General features: G+C 63.0%; 2 protein-coding genes across 4 annotated transcripts; both read right to left on the bottom strand.

Moving 5' to 3' along the window:
- Window positions 1-239: 239 nt before the first annotated feature.
- Window positions 240-3,666, bottom strand: AGBL2 (AGBL carboxypeptidase 2; the record flags this gene model as incomplete). The annotated part of the gene is made up of 13 exons (XM_084287971.1): window positions 240-412; window positions 549-757; window positions 830-927; window positions 1,003-1,100; window positions 1,229-1,355; window positions 1,433-1,595; window positions 1,663-2,430; window positions 2,515-2,689; window positions 2,744-2,816; window positions 2,938-3,083; window positions 3,273-3,401; window positions 3,485-3,548; window positions 3,637-3,666. The coding sequence occupies 13 exons, from the start codon at window positions 3,664-3,666 to the stop codon at window positions 240-242; spliced, it is 2,253 nt and encodes a 750-aa protein (XP_084144097.1).
- A 301-nt stretch (window positions 3,667-3,967) lies between these two features.
- Window positions 3,968-15,281, bottom strand: FNBP4 (formin binding protein 4). Of its 3 annotated transcripts, none has more exons than XM_084288466.1 (17): window positions 15,130-15,281; window positions 14,900-14,980; window positions 13,781-13,917; window positions 13,452-13,644; window positions 13,162-13,312; window positions 12,968-13,082; window positions 12,534-12,887; window positions 11,956-12,166; window positions 10,000-10,118; window positions 7,614-7,718; window positions 7,176-7,309; window positions 6,763-6,860; window positions 6,035-6,213; window positions 5,329-5,562; window positions 4,639-5,172; window positions 4,395-4,552; window positions 3,968-4,191 (listed from the first exon to the last, which is right to left on the bottom strand). In XM_084288466.1, exons 1-17 carry the CDS (start codon window positions 15,257-15,259, stop codon window positions 4,101-4,103), a joined length of 3,024 nt encoding a protein of 1,007 aa, XP_084144592.1. In that variant the 5' UTR covers window positions 15,260-15,281; the 3' UTR covers window positions 3,968-4,100. The 3 variants fall into 3 exon arrangements, with proteins under 3 accessions (XP_084144592.1, XP_084144594.1, XP_084144593.1); XM_084288468.1 differs by having other exon boundaries at window positions 6,763-6,830; XM_084288467.1 differs by lacking the exon at window positions 6,763-6,860 and having other exon boundaries at window positions 5,329-5,645.
- Between the last annotated feature and the right edge of the window lie 827 nt (window positions 15,282-16,108).

The raw sequence follows: 16,108 nt of genomic DNA, 5'->3' as shown, positions 1-16,108 counted from the left end.
TGGCGGCCCCCGGGGCCTGCGGGGGAAAGGGGAGCCCGGCAGGCACCGGGGGACGCGGCCCCGTTAGCGCCGGGCGCAGGCGTAGCAGCGGGGGCTGGCGGGGCCCGGCCGCCCCCCACGACCACCAGCGGCAGCTCCTGGTGTGGGCAGTGCCATGGCCGTGCCCCGTGAGGTGGCGGTGGCGGTGGTGGTGGTGTTGGCGGTGTTGGCGGTGGTGGCACGGGCAGGGCCCGTGGCCCTCATGTCCCCCCGCAGCCGGGCGTCCCCCGCAGCAGCACCACGGCCACGGGACCCCCTTCCCGCTGCGGCGGGGACGGGCGGACGGGGGACGGCTCCACGCGGCTGCTCGGGCTCCTCCGGCACCCCACGGCCTCCCCCGGCGGTGTTGGGGACCCGTGGTTGTCCCCGGGGCCTGAGGGACCACGGTGGCACCTGGGGGAGCGCAAAGGAGGGGCTCGGTGCAGCCCCCGCGGTGCCACCCGAGCTGGGAGCAGTGTGGGGACGCAGCCACAGGGCAGGGGAGGGGTGAACCGCGCTCACGGGGGCACCGGCGGGGCTCTGGCGGATGGGGTTTGGCCGGTGCAGGGCATTCCTCGCCCTGCGGCTCCGCAGCCGCTTCCTCCGCCTTGGCTCCAGCCGCCCTGGGTGGCAGACCGGCACCGGCACCTCCTCCCGGGCGCCTCGTCCCTCCCGGTCCCTGGAGCTCCTGGGCTGTGCCGGGGGTCCCTCGGACACGGAGCTGTCGGAGCCGCTGGTGCTGCATGAGGAAGAGGATGGCTGCTGCCTCCGCTGGGCGCGCCGGCCTCAAGGCAGTGTCACCGGGACATACCTGGACTCAAGGTCTGAGGTGGGGACATCGCTCCAGCTCCCACCGGAGCCCAGCCGCCGCCGCAGCAGCGTGTGCACCTCTGCCAGGCACTGCTGGAACTGCGGGACAGAGCCAGCGTTACTGCCACTGCCACCACGGGGCGTGCCACCAGCCCTGGGCACCCACACACCCACCTTGGCAGAATCGGGGTCGCAGAAGTCCAGCAGGGTGTCGCAGAGGTGGTAGCCCAGCGATTTGAGGTCCTCCACGGTGAAGTGCGAGTTCCTCCCACCTGGAGGGGACACGGGATAAGAAAACGAGTGGCGGCTTCATGAGCCAGGACCCAGAGCCCATCCTTCGGGGCTGAAATCCCATTCCCCGGCACGACGCCGTCCCCAGCGCCTCCGCACGGCCCCTCACCCAGCGTGGAGCCACCAAAGGCTGCCTCCATGGTGTAGCTGTTGGTGATGCCCATCCGCCACATGACGACCCTGCCTGTCCCCTCTTTGCTCTTCTGCACCTTGAACTTGCAGCTGGGGAAGGAGAACTGGGGCCGACGCCAGGGTCAGCACGGCGGGGGACATGCTGGATATCACCCCAGGGAGGTGATAAGGCAGAGCCCACCTTGTCGGGCGCGTTCTTGCTCAGCATCAGGGGGAAGACGCGCTCCAGGAACCGCGGCGCCGCCCCGGCCCGGCCCCCGTCGCAGCCGTACATGAAGACGTTGTTCTTGCGGCTGTGCCCGTGGAAGTCGCAGTACAGCACCACCTCCCGCTCCGCCAGCAGCCTGCGGGCTCCCGTCAGGATGCGGCCACCAGCACCGGCCCGCCGGCTCCCCCGTGTGCCACCCTCACCTCTCCACCATGGCCCGCAGGTGCCAGACAGCGGGGAAGGAGCCCCGGCACCCCGTCCCGTAGGCTCTGTTGGGGTCACGGCCGGCCAGGGAGCAGCGCGAGTTGCCCACCACCACCCCATCGGGGTTGAGCATGGGCACCACCTTGAAGACGAAGAGGCGGCGCAGGAGCCGGGCGTCGGGCGCGGCGCTGAGGACGAAGTCGAGGAAGCCCCGCATGGCCCAGGAGCCGCCGCTCTCGCCGGGGTGCGCACGGGCGCTCAGCACCACTGCCCGCTTGCCCGCGCCGCCGGCCGGGCTGGTGATGGTCAGCAGGTAGACGGTGTTGCCGGCCAAGCTGCGGCACAGCGCCCGCACCGCGCAGTACCGCGAGCGCACCGGGTCGCCCACCACCGCCCGCAGGTAGCGCTGCAGGTCCGAGTAGGTGTAGGGGTAGGAGTGGGCCAAGTAGCAGGTGTCGGCATCGTGGGGGAAGCGCATGCTCCAGGAGAGGCAGAAGGTGGCTGGCTCCTCCCCGCCGCCCCGCCGGTAGTAGTGGACTTTGTCCCCGACGCGGCGCCAGCCGACGGCACAGCTGCGGGCGTCCCGCTGCGAGTAGAGCAGCGGCCGCATGCCCTCGCCGTAGAGGCTCTTGGGCTTCGCCAGGTTGGCAATGGTGAAGCGGTAGACGGCGTCTCGCCGGGTGTTTTGCACGCGGAAATAAAACCACTGCGTGTGCTTGGCGGTGTACAAGTCCGGCCGCAGCGTCAGCACGTACTCGTAGGGACCCCTGCCCAGGGGGAAGGGCCACACTGCGGCACCCGGCCCCGCCGCCACGTCCCTCCAGCTGCCCCCACCCCGGCCCTGCTCTTACACCTTGACGGCTTTCTGGAGGTTGCCGCTCTCAAAGCGCGACTCGAACAGCAGCGTGGTGTCCTGGGGGCCCTCCAGGGCCACTGCCGGGGAGGAGAGGGGGCCCGGGGCCCCCCCGGCCCGAGCACGGGTGAAGCAGGAGCCTGGGGGCACTGGTGGACAGCGGGGTTCAGCACCTAAGGGGACGGCGTGGGGACAGGGAGGGTGCCAGCAGCACCCATGGGTGCTACCTGGGTTCAGGTGGTAGACAATGGTGCCCTGCTCTTCGCTGCTGCCCGCTGGCGCCTGCTCATGGCTCGAGGGCTGGCAGAAGGGCTCGGGTTCGGGGGGAACCCACTCTGGGGGGACACAGATGCGCCCCGCTGTCACCGCAGGGGTTGAGGACACGGGGATGAGGGCGGGAGAGGCCGGAGCGCTGCCTCACCGATGTGCTCGATGGCCTCCTTGATGACTTCGCACTCGATGGGCCACCGTGGAGCAGGCAGAGGTCCTCGTGCCGAGGGGAGGGCGAAGAGAGCCCGCGGCTCCCCGGGGAACCCCCAGCCCCCCGAGCGGCCCCGCTCCAGCACCCTGGGGGCTGCAGGAGGGGCTGGGGGGCTCCCGGCCTCACCACACGGCACTGGCGGAGCACGGGCTGCAAATTTTGGGGACGGCACTCCTGGTGTCACCCCCCAAACCACTCGCCACCCCCAGGCAGGGACAAGGACCCCGTGAGGGGTGACGCAGCCCCACAGCCCGGTGCCGGGGGGCTTCACTCACAGCTCGGCTCCTTCCCCATGCGCTGCCGGCAGCCGGGGCCGGCGCTGCCCAGGCCAGGCGCCTCGGCGTGGTGGCACTCGGGGTGTCCTCGTGGGGACACGGGGCTCTGCTTCCCACCCTTCTTCTGGCCTGGGGGAAGAGCCGTGCTGGAGCCCCAGCGGGGGAATCCTGCACCCCAGGGGATAAAGGGGGGGGGACAGCCCCGGGCTCACCTCGGAAGTAGCCGTAGTAGCGCAGGTGGCAGCGCATGAAGCTGTCATAGGGCTCGGGGACCACCTGGGCAGGGCAGCGGGGTCAGGCCCTGCTTAGGGATCCCCCAGGGGCTGCAGCCAGCAGCCCTCCTCCCCCAAACCCCGGCCCTGACCTGCACAGTGGGGTACCCCGAGGGATCCATGGCCGCGAGCCGTGCCTGAGCCTCCTCCCGGCCCTGGCAGTGCAACAGGGCTCACAACACGGTCGCTGAGCGACCGGTGGCAGCGGGGAGGGACGGGGCGGTCCCAGAGAGGAGCTGGGAAGGGAGCCAGAGGGATTTTGGGATTTTGTTATCCCTGGAAGATACGCAGAGGAGCGGGGCCATGGCAAGGTTCCCCCCGTCCCCAAAGCGGGGGTGGTGCTCTGGCCCCAGCCTGCAATCCCACCCCGAACCACCCTCCTGCCGAGGGGCAGGGACAGCCCCCCTTCAAGCAGACAGCACGTCCCAAACTGCTACAATTTATTGGACAACGATTTGAGTCGTAAAGGGCTCTAAACTGTACAACTGTAAAAAAACAAAACAGAACAAAACAAAACAAAAAAAAAAACAACAAAAGAGCGCCGCGCGCGCGCGCCTCATGTGCTCGACGCGGTTTTCCTCCGCTTCAGCCGCGCTCGCCAGTCCTCTGGCAGCGCCTCGAAGTTGGCGTTCCTCTCTGCCATGCCACTGCGGGGACAAAGAGGGGTGTCAGTGTGCGGGTGGTGCATGGGGACGCTCCCCAGCACCCCATCCCCTCATACTCCCAGCCAGAGACCCCAAATCCCGCTCCCTTTAAGGGGGAGGCAAATAAACGCCTGTCCATGTGAGCACCCAAGCAGCACGGCATGACGAAGTGCTGCCGGCTCTGGCACAGCCTCCCGGGCCAGTACCTGAGCAGCTGCTGCTGCTTCCACTCCTCGATGCGCCTCTGTGCCGTCGTCTCCCGGTCCTCCTCGCTGGAGCTGGAGTTCTCCTCCTCGTCCAGCTCCCGCTGGATGCTCTGCCACTTCTTCACCAGAGACGGCATTTTCGTCTTGCCCTTCTTGCCCTGTGCAGGAAATTCAAGTCCGTGGTGAGGGTGGGGGCAAGGAGCGGGCAAGAGGGCAAGGGAAGGGCGAAGGGACATCCTCCTACCTTGTCCTTCCGTCCCTTCCTCGGCTTCTCGGGCTTCTCAGGCGGCGGCGGCGCCTTGGGGGTGGGAGGCGGGGGCGTTTGGGGCGGCGGGGGGGGCGGCGGCTGCTCGGCAGCGCTGGTGGTGGGCAGGGATCCGCGCGCCGGGGCCAGGGGCACGGCGGGGGCGGCGGCGAGGCTGGCAGGCACGGCACACTCCGAGTAGCTCATGAGGGAAGGCGCCGCGGGCGCCGTCACCCCCAAGTAGCCGGGCTGCATGGCCAGGCCGGCGGGCTGGGGGCCAGCGGCGTGTCCCGGCGCGAGGCGGAGGTTGGCGCGGCCTTGGAGCTCGCCCTGCAGCCGCTGGCGTGGCCGCAGGGAGGCAAGGGGCACGGCCGAAGGCTGGTACTTGCTGGCGGCCATGAGGGGCTGGCTGTAGATGACGGGGCAGCTGCCGATGGTGGCCGTTCGCTGCAGCAGCCCCGGGTTCATCTCGGCGGCTTTCCGTTTCTGAGGCTTGGCGGAGAGCAGCGGGGCAGGGCTGGGTTCAGCGGCTCCCTGCAAAGGACGGCAACGAGGTGAGAGCCCAGACAGGAGGGACAGAACCCAACGGGGCCGGGACTCGCCCCTCGCTCCCCTTTTACCACCACCCTCGCCCTCAAGTGCTTGGGGATCCTACACCAACACGGCACGCGTGCCTGCGCCGCTGCTCACCTGGCTGCTGCTGACAGCTGGGCGCAGGAGAGGCTTCAGGGGAGCGTCTTCTTCTGTTCCCGGGGCAGGCGGCTCCTCGCCCCCCTCGTCTTCCATCTCCACTTCCTGGATCTCGCCGTCTTCTCCAGGCGGTGGCGGGGGTGGTGGCGGCGGCGGCGGGGGCGAATCTGGTGGAGGCGGAGGCGGCGGAGGCATTTCCAAAGGCAAGGGAGGTTGGAGGACCGGGACAGAGGACTGAAGCAGAGTCCAAAATGGAGTGAGCGGCATGAGAGACGTAGCAGGGACTTGGCCTGAGAAGGATTCTTTACAAAGGGAGCCTGAAGAATACATATTGACACAGGCTTGAAAACCCACGCTACTGACCGCGCTGCCGCTCCTGCTGCCAGCACGGGCGCGTGCTGCCTCCTTCCAAGGCCCTGCCGCAGAACGGGGAGGCGGAGGCCAGGCTACGAGCTCAGCCCCACAGCACCTCGCCTTCCCCAGCTCCGCTGGGACGGCCACAACCGACGGGGATGGCTCAGACGCAGGAGCGGTGCCTGCCCCGGCTCGGCTAACGCTACCGCAAGCGAGGCACCCAGCGAGGGAGGTGGTAGCCTCCCGCCAGCACGGCAGGACGCACGCCGCGTGTCTGCATGGATGGGAACCTGCTCCTGGGGAGCACAAAACCCAGCACCCCCCCCCTTCTTCTCCCACCCCCGTGCTGTACCTGCGGAGCGCTCGGCGGCATCTCCGGCGCGCTCTCCTTTCTCTTTGGGGGGTGGTTTAGGAGGACCGTCGGCTTTTCTGTCGGTGCTCTGCTGTCCTTCGTCTTCGTCCTCCCCGTCGGGGAACTCCCATTGCGACTCTCCTGAGTGCTCGTTAACATAGAAATAGCGTCTATGCTCCCTAAATCACAAGAAAGAAAACGAGTCTTTACTTTCCCTCCCCGTGTAGCGACACTCCCGAGGCGGGCCTGCCCACGACAGCAGTGTGCTCTCGCAGGGAAGACCCTCTGCAGCTGGGCTGCCACTCTCAAACGCAACAAACAACTTTGAGGACAGGCAGGAGAGGCCCGAGCCGGCTCGCTCAAAGCGACTCGCACCGCTGGCTGCGTGAACACCGCTGAGCCCCCCGCTCCGGGGAGGGGAGGGCTGAGAAAGCAGGCCAGCGTGCAGCAGAGCGAGGTCGGGCTAGCACCGGGACTTTCAGCCACTGCCTTGGCTCAAAGTCGCCCTCCAAGAAGGGGCACCGGGGAACAGCCCAGTGAGAGAAGCGGCTGCCCCCCTAGCCCACGGTGCGTGGAGGTCGCTTTTATGATACTCTTGGTGTCAAACATACAGTGAATGCTAGAGAGAGGGAGCGGATCTGGGAGCTGAAAAACAAAAGAGCAAAGATTTCAAATAAAGGAAAATTAATCAAGAAAGCCAAATAGAAAAAGAAATGTTTGGGTCTGACCTGCTGGCAGGAGACAGAAATCTTGTTCTTCATTCCGTCGGTGAGTTGAAGTTTGTCCTTTGTCAGAGCTGTTGGTCAGAAGAGGTGATCCAGAGATCCTGCAAAGTTCACAGAGCTCTCGCATGCGCGACCCCCCAGGCCCGCCCTCCGCAGCGCTTTACACTCGCGAGAGTGAACACCAGCTCTGTCCAATCAGTGAATCGGCTCCGTCTCAAAGCACTGAGCTCTCGCTTTGCATTCTCCAATTTGGCGGCTGGCCCCAACTCTGTAAGTGCCGGAAGTTGCTCTGCCTGCCCAGCACCGCTAACGGAGTCTCCGAGAGGGACGGCGCCACGTCGTTTCAGGTGGTGATGGTCACAAATCATGTCTGAGATGTCAGAGATGAAAGGTGAGAAAGGTAGGAGAGCGCGTACCTGTCCCAGTGGCAGGACCAGCCTTTAGGGGTGGCGTTTATTTCGTATTGTTTTAGCTGTTCGGCTGCGTCTTGAAGTTTGCGTTTGAGGTAGTTTCCATTGAGAGCACCTTCTCGCCAGTCTGCAATGCGGGTCTAGAGGGCAAGAACCGGGGGAAGCCGTTGAGGGGGGCTGCAAGCGGCCCTCGGGACAGGACTCGAGGTCCAGGAGGCTCCCTTACGGCACGGGACGCGGGGGGCCAGGAGGAAGAGACCGCCTCCGCGCAAAGCCATGCTCGCCCCCCGCGGAGGAAGGGCCCTGCGGCGCAGGAGGCGGGCGGGCGGGCGCGCGGCACCGCCACGAGCTTCACGCAGCACCGGCCCTCGGCGCTCGAGCGGCGGACAGTATCTGATCCGCTTCGGGACGGAAGGCCGGAGCGAGGGGCGAAGGCTTGGTTACCTCTGTCTGCAACAGCAACATGTGGAAGTTGGAGATAGATTGTCTGTTGATGCCCAGGAACTCCAATTTACTAGTCAGAGTGTTTGCCAGCTCTCCGATCTGAAACTGCCAGGGAGAAAGGGGAAAGAGTCAAGAGCCGCGCTCGGGCGGCGTCACAAGGCTGCTGCGCCCGCTGCAGCCCCGCGGCTCGAGGACGTCCCGGGGGCTCTCCGCGGTCCTTCGGCACGGCTGGGTGAGGAAATCCCCCTGGAACCGGCGTGGGCTGCCCCCTCCTTCGAGCCCGCTCCCTCCCGCGCCCCCCGGGATGGGATCTGCGCGGGGTGGCCCCTCTGGGCGAGCCCCTTTCTGCATGGTGGCCCCCAGCTCCAAACCAGCCAACGGCTCGGTGCGCTCCGGCTTTGGAGTCACGGCAGAGCTACTGCCATGGCACAAAACGTGCAATAAAAGTCTTTCAGCTGCTTCCCAAAGGAAATGGGCCGGGACCTATCCGCAGCCTTTGTAAATCGCCACTCCCCACGGAACTAGCTGGGAGTGCGGAGAGAGCTGCTGTGCCCGCTCTGCATTTACTCAGGAGCTGGGCCAGGGCTGTGTTAAGATCCAGACCTGCCCGCAGTGACCGGGGGCTCAACCCCAGCACCCTGCAGGAGTGGGAACTCCGCGATGGGCGCAGCACTGGGACGTGACCGAAGGGAAGGGGCTGAGAGCAAGTAACGAGCCAGGAAGCGATCGAGGGCAGCACAGATGCCTCCGAGGACATCGTGACTGATTGCTTCAAGGACGGCTCTGAAACAATTTTTGTTTTCCGTCATTCTTCAGCAGAGGCTTTGGAAGGTCCCCAAAGCCAACAATGTGGTGCCTGTCCCCAGGGACAGGGCCGGGCCGGGCCGACGAGCCGTGCTAGAGGAGCCCGAGGCAGGGAAATGAATTCCCACACCGACATCCCCACGAGAAGCCGGGAAGGTCCCACATCTGAGGGTGGCTCCGCAGCGGAGGATCTCCTACGAACCAGAGGCTGGCAGGAGAGAGACGACCCCGAACCGACGAAGCGAGCGGTACAAATTACCCGAGGAGATGGCATTCCTCCAACAGCGCTAGAGGGCTCCTGCACGTGAAACCACCACGCTACGGCAAACAGTCCGTCACACAGAGCACCTCCAGCACCAGAAGAAAAGGTGACAGCAAATGTGACGGTTTGAAAGGCTGTCGGCAGCCAGCTGGGACACAGCAGCCAGCGCGCGTGATCCTCGCTGCAGGCTTTTTTTTTTTTCTTTTTTTTTTTAAATAAATTAAAAAACCACAAAAGCCTCATGGATATGCTACGCTAGAGGAGGCTCGCTGGTTCTGTGCAGAGATCACATCTCAAAACTCATTAAGAGTTGTTTTTTTTATGGGACAGAGGCTAAATCTGTCACCAGGAGGGTAAAGCTCTTTCACTCTGTAAAAGTGATTAAATGAGGGGAAATAAGGACTAAGAAATAAGTGCGAGGTTTCTCTGCGGAAGGTTTCCACTGGGGTTCTACCACGAGCTGGCAATTCCCCATCCATAAAGGATATCCACAAGGAAATGGCATCCATAAAGGACACGGCAAACAGAGGCAACAAAGTTTGCAAACAGAATGAAATCACTCAGGAGTCAAATTCAATGCCGCAGATCTCACAGTAGTGAGCGGCTGGGGAGTGAAGGGGACAGGTTGGGACAGACAAAGATCTCCCCTGTGTAACCATCACCCAGCACCTGCAGCTCTGCGTGCAACTGATGCGGCTCCGGGAGGAGCTCTGGGAATTGTTCAGCTGCAGTCAGCAAGGCAAACTGAGCCCCTGAAGAGAAAATATCAGAACGATGGTGCAGAAATGCCCGGGCCTTCCCCAGTTTGCACCTAACAGCCAACTGCTGCTGCGTAAAGTAACGCCAGGTACAGGGCAGAACCTGAACACTGGCAGCCTCCGGACACAGAGGTTACGGACGAGGAGTCTTCGGCCTGGAGGCAGGACGGTAACGGCGTTAGTATCAACAAGTCAAGACAAAAGCGTTTGCTCTCTCTTGTGACAAGACCCAGGGGCCGTTCTTTGTGCCCCCACCCCCCTTTTTTTTTCTTCTTTTAAGAGGCTCTCTCAAGCCTTTGCTACTGGCTCCTGCTGGAGACAGGATATGGGGCGACAGAGATGCTGGCCCAATCCTGCACAGCTGCTCTTTCACGAGGCAAGCTGTTCCTGCAGCCTGAGGTGTCAAAACTGCCCCCACCTTCCCCAAAAACAGCCAAAGCCCCAGCACCGACTGCCTGGAGGGGGCCAAGGCACCCAACAGCCCCGCAGCACTGGGGGGAGCACCCTGCCGCTGTCCCCGCCACGTGCCGAACGCGGTCTCACGCGCGCACACCTGCATTACCTTTAGGTCCTGCTCCTCTTCTTCTATTTTTGGTGCCCCTTGTGCTTTGGCTTTCTCCTGGGGCTCCTCAGACTCTGCCTCTTTGTCTGAATGCACATCGGGTGCTTCCGTGCCCGCGGCTGCAGGAGAAGAAACGAGAGGTGAACCTTGCGTCCTGCCGCCACCGCGGCGCTGCCCGGGCTCCACGCGCCGCTGCCAGAGCCAAAGCCCGCTGCTGGGAAAAAAAAAAGGCCTGAAACCAAAAGCAGAGAGGGCTGCAGACCCTCTATGTCGGATGGTCATGGTTCTTCCAGAAGAACAGGAATCGGTGAATTACAGCTGCTAGGATGTGAGGACAGGAAGAGCAACAGAGAGCCTGCAGCAAAGGTTGAAGGAAGTGCAGGGAGAGCCAGCCGCCGGGCGGGCAATCAGGAAACTCCTGCAGCTTAATAATTCGTCAGCAAGACGTGTCACATGTTAAGCAGGTTGAGGCAATTGTCAGAGACCAGAGTACTCCCAAAAAGCTGCTTTTTGACCATAACGTCCTGTTTGGGCAACATCACAGGACGGCAGCAACTCAGTAACTGCCCGAGTGCCAGGGACCCCAACCAAAAGCCCTCAGGTTAAAGCAGTGCGCTCCTGGCGCTCGGTCCCCTCGCTACCCCCCAGTACAGGGTGCAGACACACATTACACAGGTTGCAGTAACAGCTTCACGTTCCCTTGGGATGCCAAGTGGGAAAATAGCACTGCTGCATGACAGCCGGTCCCAGGCACGTTCTGTCTGCGAGCCCACGAGGGACAGGGAAAAGCCCCGTGGCAAAACCCCCGTGGCAAAACCACCCCCCGGGGGCCACCCGGACACACACAGTCACCGATTTCGTGCAAGCTCCACAGTGAGGCTCCTGATCACACCCCTGCACGAGGCACGCACACGTCAGGGTCACAGTAGCCCCTAACCAGGCTCACGCTGCCTCCTGCTGCAGCAGGACGCAGCCTGCTATGGGCACAGGGCACTTTCACACCCGATTTCACTAGAAAAAGCTGATGGCTCTTATTTGGCAAGTTTTGTGTTCAAGAGGGGCTGCGCTGCTCCGTTACGAGGCAGGCAGGTGCTGGCCTGAAGCTGCACTCCCAGGAGGGGCTGGCAGCCAGGCACACGCCGTTTGTTCTCCCAAAGCGTTTTGGGGAGAGCCGGGGAGCTTCCAGCCACCGGAGCACGCGCTGCAGTGGCCACGACCGTGCCATTTCCCCGAGGCAATAAATCTACGTGGTGCTCTGCAACGCCCACTGGGCAGAGGTCCCTGAAGGGCCTCTTGGCACCACATGGGAAGCGGAGAGCTCAGGGGCACACGAGCAGCTCCGTGGGCATTCAGTAAGGCGCAGGGTGCGGGGTGGTTACTGCTCAGGTGATGCTGGAAAACCCAATGCACCTCTCCTGAAACAGCCTCGTAGGAACGAGGGGCATCTTGCAGCGAGGTCCTGCCTGAGGTTTGTACGCACTGGGTGCGGAGCTGGATGGCTCTCAGGGGACACCTCAGCTGCTAAAACACAGCGACTGCTCCCCCACAACGCACAGACAGAGCTTACAGACGAGGTAACAGCTCCCGACATAGCCTAGTTAGGGTTCAGAGCATCGGGAGGAAGGCAGAAGGCAGCAGGGCATGAAGCCACCGCTCCCCACACTTTTGCTTTCTCTTTTCCAATAACACGCCCAGTATTGGCGTTCTGCTAAATATTTTAGCTAGAGAAGAAAGCAGAGGATTTGGCAGAGCACCTCGTTGTCCCTGTGCCCGTGGGACTCTCACCCCGCGGCCGGGCCCTCCTGCCCCGCGCACGTACCTCGCCTCCCGGCACCGCTACGCGCCGCGCGGGGCTGCGGGCCAGCCGCATCTTCGGGGGGAAGAGGCCCCGGCAGGAGAGGGCTGCGGCCTTTCCAAGCACCCGCGCCTCCCTCCGAAGGGAGCCTTTCGAATTACCTGCTTCTCCCGCCTCCGGGCTCTCCCGGCCCGTTTTGCTGGAGCCTCGACTAGTGGATTCGGGGCTGGCAGCTCCCACAAACAGTTTCCATTTCCCTCGCTTGGAGGCCAGCCTGCGGGTCGCATCCTGCGAGGCCGACTGGCTCCCGTCAGAGAGCGGGCTGGAGCCTGAAACGCTGCCGTCTCCTTCCTCCAAGGCACGCAGCTCTGCCTGCGGAGACACGAGCCGGTGAGCTGCGCTGTAGGGTCCCAAACCGCCCCAGGAAGACAACCATGGGTGTGAGTTGTGCGTGAAAGGGAAACGGCTGCTCTAATCAGGATGCGGCGTTAACGGCAGCGAACATGGAGCAACAGCTCCAGGACTGCCAGGGGAGCAGCTGAACACAGCCACAGCTGATCGAGCTTCCAGCTCTGCAAGGAGCCCGACCGGGAGCAGCGGGGGATGAGCTGGGTCCTCTCCCAAAGGGCTTGGGGAGGGACGCGAGCGTCTGCTGCTCCTGGGTCTTTCCTAGCTGCTATTTGGCTGCACCCGCAGCCTTATTCGCAGGCTTATTCACGTGACAAAGAACTTCCTGTACCTTCTTTCTCTCCAGCACCATCTCCAGTTCGAGCGTGTCTTGCTCCTCCTCTTCCTCCCCGCTCTCCCCCGATTGCACCACGCTGCACAGCTCCTCCTGCAGCGTGTCCTCCAGGGGGTCCCTGCCAGCTTCAGGCTCTTCAGGAGCAGCAGCAGCAGCCACCGCCGCCGCCTCCTCCGCTTTCGCCTCCTCTTCCGGGGGCGGCTCGACTTCCTCTTTGCAGATCACCTTTCTCCGCCAGCGCTCCTCTTCCTCCTTCACCACATCTGGCAGGAGCGGCGCCAGGAGGGCCGCGGCCACCCCTTTCTTCTCCTCCTCGCTGTTGGAGAGCGCCTGCACGCCTTCGTTCACCTCCTGCGGGGTCCGAGAGCCACGTCAGCCCGCGGGCAGCAGCTCCACACACCCCTGGCCTGAGCCCCGCTCGCCCCCCTCACCTTCTTTACCGGCTTGGCCAGGCCGGCCCCGCGGCCGCCCGCTGCGGCCCCTTTCTCCTGCGGGTACAGCTCCGCAGACGCTGCGAAGCTCCCGTTGGCACCCGCTGCTGCAGCACTGAGGAGGAAGAGGAGCAGTGAGGGGCCGCTGTGGGGACGCAGCCCCACTCTTTCCGCGCAGCCGAGCTCGCCCTCACCTGTGCTGGTAGTGCTGCAGGCCCTGAACCTGCGCCGCCAGGTACTGCGGCAGCTCCCAGGTCACCTCGTTGCTCTGCGTGTTCCAGTAGTAGTAGCAGCCCGTGTTCTCGTCCCACACCTCCTGCCAGTCGCCCATCTCCAGTTCTCCCACTGTTGGGGGGGGGTGAGGACAAGTCGGTCACTCGCAGGACATCCCCATCGCATCCCCAAGGCTCTCGTCACCCCCCCTTTAATTCCGCCACCTCCCCGGGTTCCCCGTGTAGTCACGGCCCCGGCGGCGAGCGCTCACCTCCCGCCAGCGAGCACTGGGTGTCGTACTGCCACTCGGCGGCCGGCGCCGCGTCCGTGCCGTTGGCGCTGGCGGTGCTGGTGCCGGCGGGCTGCCCAGCGCTCGGCTCCTTGGGCTCGGGGCGGGGAGGCGTGGGGGGAGGCACAGCAGCAGGCTCAGCGGGCTGCGGGGGGGCCGTGATGGCGTCGATCTCCTTTAAAAACAAGGCGGCGAGGCGAGTCAAAGCCGCGGGCGAGGGAGAGCGGAGCGGGAGGGTGGCATCCCGGAGCCGCCCGCTCCCCGCCGCGGCTCCCTCTGGCACGGGGAAGCCCCCGGAGCCCCCCGCTCACCGCCAGGAAGTTTGCCAGCGTGCTGTCGATGTCGGCCGAGTTGTTTCCGTTCGCGTCCCCGGAGCGCGCCGACTTCTCGGCGGCTTCGCCCTCCTCATCGTCGCTGTCTGCGTAGGCGCCGAGCAGGCACAGGCCGCCTGGCCGGGGAGAGGGGACCCTCAGCGGGGAGGGGATGGGGACCCCGCAAAAGGATCGCCCCCCCGATGGGTTTTCTCCCAGATTGGGTGGGCGCAGCCAGGAGAAATGAGGAGCAGAGAGTGCCCCTCGACGTGGCGGGCATCGTATCCCACCCGCAAACCGAGGGGGCATCGACCCACCCCCAAAAAATTGAAGGAAGAGGGAAAAAAATCTCTTGAAGAAAAAAAAAGGAAACAAAAACCGTGCACATACAAAAAAAAAAAAAACAACAACAACAAAAAACAAACAAACAAAAAAAAAACAACAAATACACACCAAAATAATAGGTGGAAAAACAGCATCTGCCACCCCAAACTGCTGAGGGGGATCAGCCATAGAGCACTTGGGGGGGCACCCCAAAAATCAGTGAAGGGGGGTGGGGGGCAAAAACCCTGCTCCCCCCCCCCAAAAAAAAAAAGGCATCTGGGGGGTAAGAGAAATGTTGCACTGCGCCAAATAAAAGGGGCTTAAAGGGTGAGATTACGCTACTTATTTAAAAAAAAAAACATGTAAATAATGAAAAAATAATTATTTAAAAATTAATTTATGCAAAAATAATTCATGCAAAAAATAATTTATGGAATATATAAAGAAAAAGAGGGAGTTCACAAATACAATCGATGAAAAAATAATCAGTAAAAAAGTCAATTAATACAACCACCCGGTTCTATAAAGAAAAAAAGGGGGTTTAAAAATATATATTTAACACAAAAATAACGAGTTTAAAAAGTTATTGTATACAACCACCCCGTTATATAAAGAAAAAGAGCGGGCAAGGAATATATAAACAATAGAAAAACGATTATTAGATAAAGTTAATTTATACAACCGCCCTGTTGTATAAGGAAAACGGGGCGGGGGGGGATAACATTAAAACCACAGAAGGTCGCGGTGTGTCTCCGGGGGGTCAGCAGGGTGGGTTTTTGGGGTCCCCCCCCTTACCTGTGGGCTTGACGGCGGCGGGCGCGGGGGGCGGCGGGTGGGGGGCGCTGCGGGGCGGCTCCGGCCCCGCCTCGGGCTCGTCTGCGGGGGGAAGGGGCACAAAGGGGGGGTCACGGCCAAAGCCCCGCGGCACCCCGAGGGGGGACACGGGGCCGAAGCGGCCTCCGAGACACAAAGGCGTCGCCCTTTTGCCCGGAGGGGAGAGGAAATGGGGGAAAGGGGGGGGTTACCCGGCTCCGAGCCCGACTCCGCGCCCTCGGGGGGCTGCGGCGCCGGCCCCGCGTCCTCCCGGCGGGGGGCGGGCGGAGAGAGCTGCAGGATGGGGCGGCGGCACGGAGCGCTGCGGGACTTCTTGCCCATGGCGGCGAGAGAGAGGCAGGGAGGGAGGGGAAGGAGGAGGAGGAGGAGGAGGAGGAAGAGGCGTGCTGCGTCACCGCGCCCGGGGGGGGCGGGGGCACACGCCCGGAGGGGGCGGTCCTCCAACGGGTACGGCCCTATAGCGGGTAGGGCCCTATAGGGAGTATGGCCCTATAGCGGGTAGGGCACTGTAGGGAGCATGGCCCTATAGCGGGTATGTAGGTGAGTAGGGCTCCCTATGGCAAGTATGGTCCCCTATAGGGAGCATGGCCCCATAGCAGGTATAGTACTATAGCTGGTATGGCCCCATAGTGAGTATGGCTCCCTATGGGAAGTATAGTCCCCTATGGTAAGTATGACTCCAAAGCAGGTGTGGCTCCAGCCCCCCTATAGCAAGTATGGTCCCAGAGTGAGTCCAGCTCCCTATAGTGAGGCCAACCCTATAGCTACTCCAGCCCCATAGTGGGGGTTACAGCTTGATCCTGCCCCCACAGTGCAAACCGCTGTTTAGGGTCATAGCTTGATCCTACACCATAAGCAGGGTCCTGCCCCAAAGCTCTGTCCTGCGCCTCTAGGCAACAGTCCCTATAGCAAGTGCTGCCCTACAGCACCCTATCACCTGAGGATGTTCCAACCACACTGCCCTACAGGGCTGTAAGCCCCATTCTACCCCCACACACGCCCTTAGGGCTGTAACTGTTCTGGTCTATAGTGCTACCCCCACAGCTGCCTTGCAGTGAGGTTGATGCTGCCCTGGCCTGTAGTGTGTGCAGTAGTACAGGGTGCTGCCACACCCCTCAACCCACGGGGCTGTAACTCAGTCCTGCCAGGCTTATGGTATAGGGCAGTGGT

This window comes from Netta rufina (assembly GCF_964035555.1).
Source record: "Netta rufina genome assembly, chromosome: 5".
Lineage (NCBI taxonomy): Eukaryota > Metazoa > Chordata > Aves > Anseriformes > Anatidae > Netta > Netta rufina.
The sequence above is the reverse complement of the archived record's forward strand: the minus strand, read 5'-3'. Positions and strand labels throughout refer to the sequence as shown.

What these genes read in the sequence shown, in the direction of transcription:
- FNBP4 (XM_084288466.1), bottom strand. Translation starts at nt 15,259, where the DNA reads ATGGGCAAGAAGTCCCGCAGCGCTCCGTGCCGCCGCCCCATCCTGCAG. An exon ending in CCAGTGCTCGCTGGCGGGAG is followed by an intron (nt 13,313 to 13,451) that starts GTGAGCGCTCGC and finishes CCCCCCCAACAG; the next exon opens with TGGGAGAACTGGAGATGGGC. An exon ending in GGAAGGGACGGAAGGACAAG is followed by an intron (nt 4,553 to 4,638) that starts GTAGGAGGATGT and finishes TTTCCTGCACAG; the next exon opens with GGCAAGAAGGGCAAGACGAA.